This window comes from Manduca sexta, chromosome 26 (genome assembly GCF_014839805.1).
Source record: "Manduca sexta isolate Smith_Timp_Sample1 chromosome 26, JHU_Msex_v1.0, whole genome shotgun sequence".
NCBI lineage: Eukaryota > Metazoa > Arthropoda > Insecta > Lepidoptera > Sphingidae > Manduca > Manduca sexta.
Genome location: NC_051140.1, coordinates 1686338 through 1698757, shown reverse-complemented (window position 1 = coordinate 1698757; position 12420 = coordinate 1686338). Strand labels below are relative to the sequence as shown.

General features: G+C 38.0%; 1 protein-coding gene across 1 annotated transcript; it reads right to left on the bottom strand.

The window, feature by feature from the left end:
• Positions 1-2115: 2115 nt before the first annotated feature.
• On the bottom strand, positions 2116-12276 carry LOC115454034. The gene is made up of 11 exons (XM_037443048.1): positions 12034-12276; positions 10387-10498; positions 9342-9461; positions 7857-8052; positions 7341-7453; positions 6515-6642; positions 5533-5668; positions 4991-5124; positions 4147-4279; positions 3388-3644; positions 2116-2285 (listed from the first exon to the last, which is right to left on the bottom strand). The coding sequence occupies exons 1-11, from the start codon at positions 12160-12162 to the stop codon at positions 2217-2219; spliced, it is 1527 nt and encodes a 508-aa protein (XP_037298945.1). The 5' UTR covers positions 12163-12276; the 3' UTR covers positions 2116-2216.
• Between the last annotated feature and the right edge of the window lie 144 nt (positions 12277-12420).

Sequence of the window (12420 nt, the reverse complement as noted above, 5' to 3'; positions counted from 1 at the left end):
CAAAAAATCAATTCCAAATACAAGTTAATGTGGTTTTATCTGAGGACTAAGGTTTCACTTACACACAGACACATATTCACTCAGTACAAAGGAAATAAAAATGATATAGACTAAATTTAAAAAAAATCCTGACTCCTATAGTAACAATTTGTGTCTTCATTTTATTTATATGAGGAATTTTTGTAACTGGTCATATTTAACCTAATGTAATTAAAATACATATTAAAATTTTTATTAAGATCGCTGTATATTTCCCAAATAAATTTAGTCTGAGACCGCTATTTCCTATGACTGGTTTTAATAAATTCATTTTTAATTTTCATGGCAATTACATTATTTATTATGACGTATCGTTCAATTAATTTTCGGAACGCATCAATAAATCTTATAATTTTTAGTTTCTGCACATAGATTCAGATATGAAGCGAGTTAGGTTATTGTTAATTTTAACAATGGGTAAGTGTTTTTATTCCTTCAGGTAGGTGTAACGGCAATTATACTATACAGTCTTGAGTTTAAAAACGACTGGTGTAACCAATGTTATAAAAAAATAAAATAATTAAGGTGCTTTTCCGAGCAAAACGGCGCGTTAATCGTATTCTTAGGAGGTATCTACTCGAAATTTAAAAAGCATAGAAAATAAAATTATACATCATATTTCTACAATATACTATCATAATTTTGGTAGTTGATTTATTTTTATAACGTTAATAAATATGCTATTTATATTTTTTTCCGTTCATATTATCCTAAAGTATGCAGCATAATATTAATTTTCAACTAACATAAATAGACAGTTTAATAAGGAATATTTTGGTAGCAATTTTTTTTTAAAAAGACCTAAAATTGTTTTTTTTATTATTCGTAAATCTTTGCATATTCCCGCGCGTAAATCGTGCGCCGAAAAAGTATGGAACGAATGCTCAAGGCCGTTTGCTCGGTGGAGAGTTTTAATGTGGTTCAATGGTAGAAGGGTAGAAAACTGTTTTCATGATACAAACTTAAAACTTTATTGATATAAAACACAAATATGGGTATTCGTAACTAAAAAGACCCGAATTTCAGTTTTCTTTTTATTTATTCCTGTCCATGGATACCAGTCCTTCAGACACATACTTACATAAATTATTTTACCTATTACGCTACATAAAACCAAATTTCGTGATATTTTATAGTGTTGCCAGCACACACGAGGCTGCTCCCACACGCCGGCCACAGAGCGCCTCGAGCGATGAGAGATTACTTCACGCGCCCGCTCAAAACACAAGACATACCCCTGGACATAAGGGAATTCGAGAATATGATGATCAGAAAGCATGGAACTATGCCTATCTTCTTATTACTTAAAAAATCGGCAAGTTCAGAGTTGCCAATTGAAAAATTCGACGAAAATGGTATGATTTTTTTAACGCCTCCAAAAAGAAATAAGGATAGAGGTCTAATTAGAATAATGAATGAGATTTTAAAAGACAAGGAAGTAAGGAACAATTTTATACGAAAATATGGAGATGAAGGGGTTAAAATACCAACAACCAAGTTTGAGTTTACTGATCTTGTGTCATAATTTACATTGAATGCCTGTTTCAAGTTTCAAGTAAATTTTATTTGTCAGTTATTATAAAACAGCTAAGGGGAGTATGTAATCATTTCGTTACCCTTTATTTGGGAACATAGATTAGTGTTACTTTGTATTTGATCGGCTTATACATTTACTTGAATTATATATTATTTACTCAGAAGTTGTGCCACAGGCCCTTAGTTTATTTTGTATAGACGGTATATAAATAAAAATATTTTCAAAATAGGACTGTAATACTGCTTTTAATTGAGTGACGGCAGCTACTTAAAGTTAGAAGAAAAAAAAATATATTGACAAGTATGAAAGGTGATAAAAATAACAAGAGAAACTTAGTATAAGCTTCATAAATGTGAATGTGTAAAAATACAGTCTTTTTCTTCAATTTACCAAATCATTCTTCTATGTAACAAACTGACAGCGCACAGCCCAAATAGTCATAGAGGACCTAACATAATATGTAGGTGAGAACTAATATTTTTTTTATTATCTCTGAACAGGTCCTATGTAACCAGACACGAGATAGGAAATTAAACAAATATTTAAAAACAAGTTTATATTTAACTAAACAGACAAACGAATCAAATTCATCATTTTTAAATAAAATAACTTCGTGTACTTCTAACAAAATCCCTTAAAACTAAAATACAATGTCCACATTGTGCTCCACCCTCACATGATGCGACCACGCGTTTAGATTTTGGAAATCCTGAAAATTAAATTTTCACTATAAATCACTGATTCCCAAAGTGGTCCAGGTGGCCCCCAGGGGTCCACGGGAGACTTAGCAGGGGTGCAGGTTGGCGTGACAAAATAATGGGGGTCGACAATATGTAGGTGGTATGTGTGGTTTGATAGTAAAGTACCAAAAATTTTGGCTTCACCTATCAGTGTGATGCGGCGGCGAGCGATCGAAGCGGCAATAGCCTAGTTGGGTGTGGAACGGACTGCCGAGACGAATGTCCGCAGGTTCAAATCCCAAGGGCACACATCTCTGACTTTTTCTAACAAATCGTGTGTGTATTCTTTGTGAATTTATCGTTCGCTTTAACGGTGAAGGAAAACATCGCGAGGAAAACTGCACATCTGAGAAGTTCTCTATAGGAATTTCAAAGGTGTGTGAAGTCTACCAATCCGCACTAGGCCAGCGTGGTGGACTAAGGCTTATCCCTCTCAGTAGTAGAGGAGGCCCGTGCTCAGCAGTGGGCAAGTATATAATACAGGGCTGATATTATTATTATTATTATCAGTGTGGGCAGATAATATTGATAGGGGTCGTAAGGCACGCTGACCTCAACATAACACCTCGCGATGGCTGCGCGGTAGCTGTAATGTACTTTCTCTGCAAAACCCAAATAAAAGGTTCATGGGGACCGGCGAAATCGTGGAAGGGGTCCATGAGAAAAAAAAAGTTTGGGAACCTCTATAAATTTTCCAAGTACCATTTTTTTTAAACACTCAACACAATTATCTTAATTTCTGACTAATATTATAAATGCAGGATGAAAATATTTGGTTGTTTGTTAGATCTAAACACAGAAATTTCTGAACAGATTAATGAAATTTGGCACACGGATAGATCATGTCCTGGATTAACTGGTTGTTTTATAAAACTAGTTTTGGAAAAGTATTCAAGCCGCCGCCGGTTCTTAGTGAAGGCCAGTTCAAAGTACCCTGAGGAATGATATTTACTAAGAATGATAGATATCTGACTTTCGAAGGGTCGGTGCGGTCGACCACTACCGGCTCATCCAGCATCATTATCATCCATACTCTTCAAATACCCAAACCACCTTAGCTAGGTTAGGTACCTCATCACAATACTGGCAGGGGTACAGCTCCAGGCCATGCGTGGCGACGTGGTCTCGGAACTTGTCTATGTCGGCGAACAGCATGCCGCACGCGTCGCAGATCAGCACCTCGGCCTCGTGTCTCGGTCCGGCCAGCTCGGCGAGGTCCGTGAGGTCCGTGAGGTCCGTGAGGCCGGCCAGCTCGGCGAGGTCGCGGGACGTGGACGCGCGGTCTTGTCTCGGTTTCTTCGCTTCACGCGGCTCGAAGTATGGACATGCTGACAAATTGACCAGTTCATTGAGTAAATGCACAGTTAATAAAGGCTGAAATTTGGTACACGGGCAAAGCTAAGACCACACTCTGGATTAACACATAAGCTTTTTATCCTACTAATATACTTCTATGGAAAATTGTGTGATTTTTCGTATGATTTCTAAATAGATGGCGCTGTAGATAGCTACAATGTTTTAAGGACTTTTGTACTAGGAAACGCTTATCACACGACCGAAGCTGCGAGCAAAACCTAGTTAGAAATCACGATGACTTATAAATATACAACAGCAAAAAGAAACATCAATGTTTTAAAAATAATGCAACAGTCAGGGAAAATTAGATCGCCAAAATATCTTACTTTAAATACCATATAAAATACAACTTCAAGTTTTGTGACAAAGATATTTACCAGCTCATGTATTCTGTACACAAATATTTCACCAATACACCTCTGAAGACGACTACCATCATCGCCACGAACTGTGAAAATATTAACTATAACTCACTGCCGTGCCCGACGTGCGTCTTGTAGAAGGTGACGAGCACGCGGTCGGTGGTCTCGGTGACGATCATGTGCGCGGGACACGCCTTGCCCGTCTTGTAGATCTGCCGCTCCGGCGCCGGACGCTTGCCCTTGCCCTGCGCGGGATGGGTTAGGATGGGTTGGAATGCGCTGTGTGACGTCACTTACAAGTTTTTGTTATTGCTTTGAATGTCGAGATGAGCTTGCCGTTCGCCTGATGGTAAGCGATACGGCCGCCCATGAACAGTAGAAACACCATCCAACACTTTGATTTGAGTACTAAGTATTGTTTGGTATTCTACTGCGCTCGCCATCTTGAGACGTGAGATGTTAAGTCTTATTATATCCAGTAGTTACACTGGCTACAATGTCCTTCAAACCGGTACACAACAGTGACTACACACGTTTTAAAAATTCGCGGCTAATGTTTCAATTAAGTTGCGTGTGTTTTATTGTAATTGTTATAAGCTAAGAATTTGCTGGTGGTAAGATATATTTTATATTTGCCTGGATAGCGACCACTGTAGACAAGGTGTTAAAACCCGCCATAGTGATCCACTTAAGTGTGTCACGTACCGGGATCAGCTTGTGTATATCTGGTACCAACAGGCCGGCATAATTATGTCGACTGCCGAGGGGTAATCATCTCTCGTCAGTCTACATTCTATTGGAGCCCACTCCACTCACCATCAGGTGCAGTGAGGTGACTTTGCCATGCAGGTAGAAAAAAAGAGTTAAATTTTGTAGGTTACAACAAAACAAACGATTTCCCGAAATATATAGGAAATGAGGGATAAATAGGATTTTATTTGAACCCTGAATCATACTTGGTACACGTAGACCCCGGACTGGCTGCACATGTAGTGCGAGCGGATGCCTTCGATGGTCTGCTTGCTGGCCGTGGTCTTTCGGAATCTGTACTTGGTCTCCTCCTGAATGGCGCTCTTGAATAGCATGAAATCTAGAGTCAAGTTATCCTTTAAATGCTAAACGTAAAACCACAGACATTTTACAATCGGACAAACCTTGAAATTGCAAACTACACCAATATTGGTATTAATTCTGTGCCTACATCTACAAGCTCAACTTCTCAGTCTTCTCTGTGTCCTAAAACTCAACCCGTAATACTTTTCCCTGTAAAAGACTAATATCTAATATTTTAGAAATTTTACTTATTAATACATAAGTCAAATTTTATGAAAACGATTCATCAACCATCTGACCCGTGTGGATAGAAAGCTTTTGAGAAAATTCCATTGAGATAAACTGGAGTACGCAAAAATAGTTATAACAAATATTTTATTATATTAGGTACCGTTTGATATAAGGGTAAAGACCCAGCCCCCCCCCCCTCCCTCCCTTCCCTTACCGTCCATGTGGTGGAACTCGAGCTGCTCGACGTGTTCGTGCACGCGGTGTCGGTGCAGCAGGTGCGCGCTGAAGTGCGAGCCGTAGCTCACGCGCTCGTCGCACAGCGGGCAGATGAACGCCTTGCGCTTCTCCACCTTGCACCACACTCGTCATCAGACACAGGAGCTGCACTGCTTAATATAGCCCTCCACATCGACTTCCCAGAAACCGTCTATCCTACTTGTAAGTGGAGATCCAATGATGGCCTTGACTGTAGGTACATTCATTGATTCCTTCCTAACCGAATTTCGACCACGGCGGCCAATCTCAAGGGAGATCAGCCAGGTACGCATTAGATACTATAGTGCACAAGTGTGTGCACCATGCACAGGTGTACTCTCTGTTCCTTCGCTCTCATAGTCCGTTGAGACGGCAAACCGACATAACCGGAGAGATCAGATGCAGGACCAATGGCTTCACGTGCTTTCCGAGGCACCGAGAGATAGAATAAGTTTTAAGATAGAAAAACACAGTGACATTTATTTTGGCCGATTCGGGATTTGAAGCCAAGACTTCAGAGCGATATTAGTACTCGTACCGTGTACAATTATAAATACGCCACCGAAGCAGTCAAAATAACCATTCGATAACTTCTTTCAAAAGACAAGGAATTTTTTTGACAATGCAAATTTTCCCACATCGCAATAAATGCTAGTACAGTTAAATCCATCCAAATATAGAACTTCTTTGGAAACAATGAATAATTTCATATCAAAAAACTTTCTTAATTGAATTTACAATCTAGTAGCAATGCACATAGTGAGAACAGAAAGTATTTGCTATCCTATTTCCCTTCCCTCCTCCTCCAAATCCATTTTAGTTGCTAGCTACCAGGATGTCACCAGTATCTCATTAGCAGTTATCCTTTGTCATCTCATCATCATCTACATTTCCAATAGTCCTAACTACTGATTCCTATGCGGCATATTGACAACCATCACCTCCAATCCATGAGCCTTCATCAGATGCTTGTTCAGGATCTGCTTCTGGCTGAAGTCCCTGCTGCACAGATGACATTTCTTGCGCTCGCGAGGAACATACTTCGGCGCTTGGTCGTTGCACAGTTTCACTAAATAAATATTTGTTTAATGGTTGGAGTTTATAACTGGAAACCATTTTATTTAAGTGCAGACACGATGAGTAAGGCATTCTGTAGATTGCGAGTGCCACAGCAGTCGGTAAATAGGAAATACCAAACATTGCGTGATACAGCATAGCACGGCATTGGCCTTAATATCCTGAGACATTAGACATTAGGTCTCAGACTACCCAGAAATTACGCTGACCACAATATCATACAATTCGGAATACAATAAAGCTGGCATACTGCGACTTGTGAGGTAGATAGAATTCTTCTTTTATTACCTATTCTCCAAAGGGATTCGTCGTTGAGAAGATAAATAAATATATAAATAAAATACTATATTTATCACGTAGGCGAAAAAGTTGCACTTATGATAAGTCAAAACAATGTATAAGAATAACAATTATTATTTCTAAATAACAATTAAAATTACTTGTATAACTATGAACATTTTAAATTAGGGATAAAATTTATAATGAATACAGAGTACAAACCGAAGAAGCCAACTCGGGCTACCAAGGGGGGAATAAAACTGTAGGGGGAAATAAAAGGTGAACGCGTCGCGATCTTCACCGGCGAGGACATGAGACCTAACTTAGAGACGTACCTGTCACTGTAAATCGCGCACAATAATGATGAAACACCTAAGATCTGAGCCAGGCCTACTGACAATAAAGACTTACGTCCATGCTTCATCCTGAGGTGAGTGAAGCAAGCCTTCTTGCTGATGTACACGTTGTCGCAGAAGTGGCACGGATACTTGCGACCCTCGCTCTCCGATTTGCCTCCATGACATCTGATGACATAGTATGGTGGTCTAAATATGTGCAGAATTGGCAGGGGTAGCAAGCAGGTGATGTGAAAGCTAGGATTACCCTAAAATCTTGTTGGCCCCGGTCCCGCTAACCATGCCCGGGTGCTTGTATTTCTAATCTAGTAGAATTTAATTATTTGATTTATTTGCTTACTAAGTGTATTATAATTGCCGTTGTTACATTTTATATTCTTATGACTTAGTAGTTTTTTTCAAACATTGCAAATTGTAAATGAAAATTATTGGGTCTCTTAAGAATAATGCCCCATAAATCCACTGCCCTTCAAAATGAATCAACTACAATCAGTACTTAACTACAAGGCTCCAGAAAAATATAGTGGTGCCCTCACTGGAATTTTCATTTTCTTCGAATCTCCATTCTTACCGATTATGATGATCAGCAGCATCCCGCATGGGCACGCCGCACAGCGAGCACTCTCTCAGCCGCTGCCCGGTTCTAGGCTCGAGTTCGTGGACAGAGCGGATGTGTTCATGGACCTCCTCCACCGAGGAGAGTTGCAAGTCGCAGTATATGCACGTGGTCTCGTCAAGCGCCTGGATCGCGTGCTCGTCGTCCACATCTAGGACATGGGCGTTAATGATGCTGCGAGGTTACAAATTATGGCTGCAGGTGCTTAGATACGCCATAAGTTAACCAAGCCGTGTGGGGAAGTAACTAATTATGAGTGTTATTCACAACGCGTTGACAGAACCTATGTATTTAAGGTCCAAGGCTAAGTTGTATGTTGCAAATACGCAGCGTCTGATCATACATTATACTAGCAAGTAATTTTTTTGTGGACACAGTATTTTATAATAAAACAAATTCAAATAGCATAATTATATTCCATGCGAAATATCAAGAAAATTCCACGTCGAAACCTTGAAACAAACAATGTATATTTAATACTAGCTTTTGCCCGCGGCTCCGCCCGCGTTATAGAGTTTTTCGGGCTAAAGTTTTCCGTTATAAAAGTCACGCTATATATTTTCCCGGGTGCCTATGTTCTTCCCAGGGTCTCAAAATGTCTCCATACCAAATTTTATCCTAATACGTTGGGTAGTTTTTGAGTTTAACACGTTCGGGCAGACCGATGCAGCGGGGGACTTTGTTTTATGATATATTTTTGTAGAACTTTTTAAGAGGAACAATCCCGTCGTACATTATTGTTGCATAACTTTAACCGTTTAGGTACGCAGCGCACGCAACAGAAGCTCTCAAAACTAATAAATTGTCCCCGTTTTTGCATCATGTTTCATTACTGCTCCGCTCCTATTGGTCATAGCGTGACGATATATAACATATAGCACTCCAGGAACAAAGGGCTATCCAATACAAAAATATTTTTTCAGTTCGAACCGGTAGTTCCTGAGATTAGCCATTACTGCTCCGCTCCTATTGGGTATAGCGTGATGATATATAGCCTATAGCACTCCAAGAACAAAGGGCTATCCAACGCAAAAAGAATTTTTCAGTTCGGACCGGTAGTTCCTGAGATTAGGCATTACTGCTCCGCTCCTATTGGGTATAGCGTGATGATATATAGCCTATAGCACTCCACGAACAAAAGGCTATCCAACGCAAAAAGATTTTTTCAGTTTGGACCGGTAGTTCCTGAGATTAGCCATTACTGCTCCGCTCCTATTGGGTATAGCGTGATGATATATAGCCTATAGCACTCCACGAATATAGGGCTATCCAACGCAAAAAGAATTTTTCAGTTTGGACCGGTAGTTCCTGAGATTAGCGCGTTTAAACAAACAAACAAACTCTTCAGCTTTATATAATAGTATAGAAGTATAGATTATAGGTCAGAGCCTGATTACCCTGCCTTACAATTAGAAAAAAGATGGATATGCGAAATAGTACCCTCAAACTCCTCATCTTCATCATCGGATGCTCCTCTCCTGACGCCCTCCTCCTTAATCTCAGGGTCATCAGGCACACACTCCGCCTCCGCCAATATGGTCTCATCTAAGTATTCTTCCTCTGCATTTAAACAGGCTTTCAATAATTTACTACTAGTAAATTAATACCTAAATCTATAATATGAATAATGATTGGTAACAAAATTACATTTTTGTCTACACGCTAGGTGTTACAAGCAGCTTTGCTCGCGTGTGGAGCTCTTCTGCTGCAAAAGTCTCTAAAACAATTGAAGCGATTCATAACACCCTCTATTTAAATTCCATTATTTTTCGTGACAGTAAATTATGAGAACGAAAGAACCCCATGCGTTAATCTAGGCCATGATCTACCCTTACGCCAAATTCCATCCAAATCTCTTCAGCAGTTCCTGCATTTACTTTTAACAAACATCCAAACATGCAAACATTTTCACAACTTTCGCGTTTATAATAGCAATAAGTACGATAATATCAATGACTATAGTCCGTGGAATAATTATGTACTATTTTCTACTTCCATGCTAGAATTAGATCCATGGGGAAAGGAAGGAAGAGCATCTGAGGGACGAATTTGGCTTAAATATAAATAATAATAACAAACAAATTCATTCTAACAAATAAAATACTTTTTATGGTATTTTTTATTGATTCTGGTATGGGTGAGTGAGCAAACTAACAATCAAATAGGGATTTAGAAAACCCAGATCAAAAACCATTTGATTATTTGCTGATATTGTTTGTGGGGTGCCCTGTGTGTATGTTATCAGAAGGTGGCAAATGAGATGCATGTTCACTGTTCTAAGGTGTTTATTGCAGTGGCTATGGTATACAACACTTTTATATTAATACTGTTGCATATTACAACTGCTTGGACTATGGACTAAATAAATTAAAACTATATGCCTATATAAACTATGAACCTATGCTACAATTACTTCTATATGGATGAAATCCATAAAATAATGGATCCAAAGCAAATAATACTTGTATAATTCACAAAACATTACGCTTAACATTCTGAAGCATGGCCATGCTGCTCTCTGTTTGGTCTTTGAAGGCTGCTGCTTTATCGAGCTGGTCTGCGCAGTCAGCACATATGTGTCTTAAGTTATTAGGTACCTTGAAATGGGTATTATTTAATAAGCTTAATTAACTATTATATATTTTCACTAGCGAACCGCCCCGGCTTCGCACGGGTGCAATGCTGATACTAAATACACTACAGAAAAACTGTGAACATTGTATATAAAAACATAGTGGCCCACTCTGGCTTCGCACGGGTATAACATAACAAAATAACAGTATTTCTCCACTATTTAATGGATGTTATTATACATATAAACCTTCCTCTTGAATCACTCTATCTATTAAAAAAAAACTGCATCAAAATCCGTTGCATAGTTTTAAACATTCAAGCATACAAAGGGACATAGGGACAGAGAACGCGACTTTGTTTTATACTATGTAGTGAAGCAGTGATGAGCTAGTTGTGTGTTGAACAGACTGCCAAGAAGTACAATGTAAAGAAACCTACATGGGAAATTCTCTATAGGAATTTATCTTCTAATATGTAGAAGGATATGTGTTCTCTATAAGAAATTTGACAGTGCGTGAAGTGTATACGATATGCACTAGGCCAGTGCAGTAGATTAAGGCCTAATCCCTCTCAGTATTAGGCCCGTGGATTAGAGGCCCGTGCCCAGCAGTGAGATTATTATTATTTTATATATTTTTGTATTTTTTTCTATAATATTGGATGTTGATCTATTGTTCAGAGGTGGAACAGAATGATTATACTCTTTAGATACAGTTCGTGTTGATGGTTGACTGCTTGATCTGAATGGGGTATAGGTGGTAGCGGAGTTTTAATAACCATTAGACACCATGGTACCCTGGTTGGCTCAGATAAAAATGATAAAAAAAAGGAATCACACATAATCTACCTAATTAATAAGCTTGGGATATGATTAGTCAGCAAAGAGAAAATATTTAATCAGGAATATTAATAGTTTTCATCACCACTATTGTTCACTAGTTGGGATTCGAACCACCAACAGCACTCGACAACAAGTGAATTAACACTGTGTAATATCTATAAAAATTGTAATATCATAAAATCTGTAAACAATGCTGCTATATTGGCTTAAGGCGATACCTCAAGGTCCATTTTCATACATTTTGTTTCACCTTTAATCTGGGTAACTAAACAAGTATTTAAATTCACGTCTAGTAGTTTCGCAGTTGAAGAAAAACGTAAAATAATTAATAATCATGGATATTTCTGCCTTTAAAATTTCGTCATATTAAATTTTAAAGGCCGAAATATCCATGATTATTAATTATTTTACGTTTTTCTTCAACTGCGAGAACTAATCACTAACTAGACGTGAATTTAAATTCTTTACTTGCCAATACTTGTTTAGTTACCCAGATTAAAGGTGAAACAAAATGTATGAAAATGGACCTTGAGGTATCGCCTTAATATATATTTTTTCATTTATAAAAAATATATATTTTGTTTATTGATGTATTCAAGCGTCATTAATAATAAATTATGATATGCAAGTTATGATATGATTTTTTGTGGCGTAAAAAAGATTTTATGTTGTCTCAATAAGTACTTTTTGCAAGACCTTACAAAAATAATTTCATACCTTTATCGAAAAACAGGTTTCAAGCAAGCTAGCGTAAGTTTCAGCATTTTCTTCATAAACAGCAAATAGGTCGTATAAATCATTTGATCCCATGCAACTGATGCAACCTAAAAACTCCTCGTCCTCCATTTTTGTGCAAAATTTTAGTTTTTTCCATCATCGAAACAAAAGAGCCATTTTTAAATTTAAATTGACAAAAGACGACCGCGGGCATTTAGTGACGAGCCATAAACTTTACGGAATGTAAATTATTACAATCAAAACAAATGATGAATAGATAGATCATATTATGCTTAATAAAGCTGTGTTATCTATTTTTTTTATAGGACTAATTTCTAATTTAAAGAATTACTTTAATTTTTATTAATAAAATTATGAATCGATTTA

What these genes read in the sequence shown, in the direction of transcription:
- LOC115454034 (XM_037443048.1), bottom strand. Translation starts at nt 12,162, where the DNA reads ATGGAGGACGAGGAGTTTTTAGGTTGCATCAGTTGCATGGGATCAAAT. An exon ending in GACGCACGTCGGGCACGGCA is followed by an intron (nt 3,645 to 4,146) that starts GTGAGTTATAGT and finishes TCAATTTGTCAG; the next exon opens with CATGTCCATACTTCGAGCCG. An exon ending in CCTGCCAGTATTGTGATGAG is followed by an intron (nt 2,286 to 3,387) that starts GTACCTAACCTA and finishes TTTAATTTTCAG; the next exon opens with GATTTCCAAAATCTAAACGC.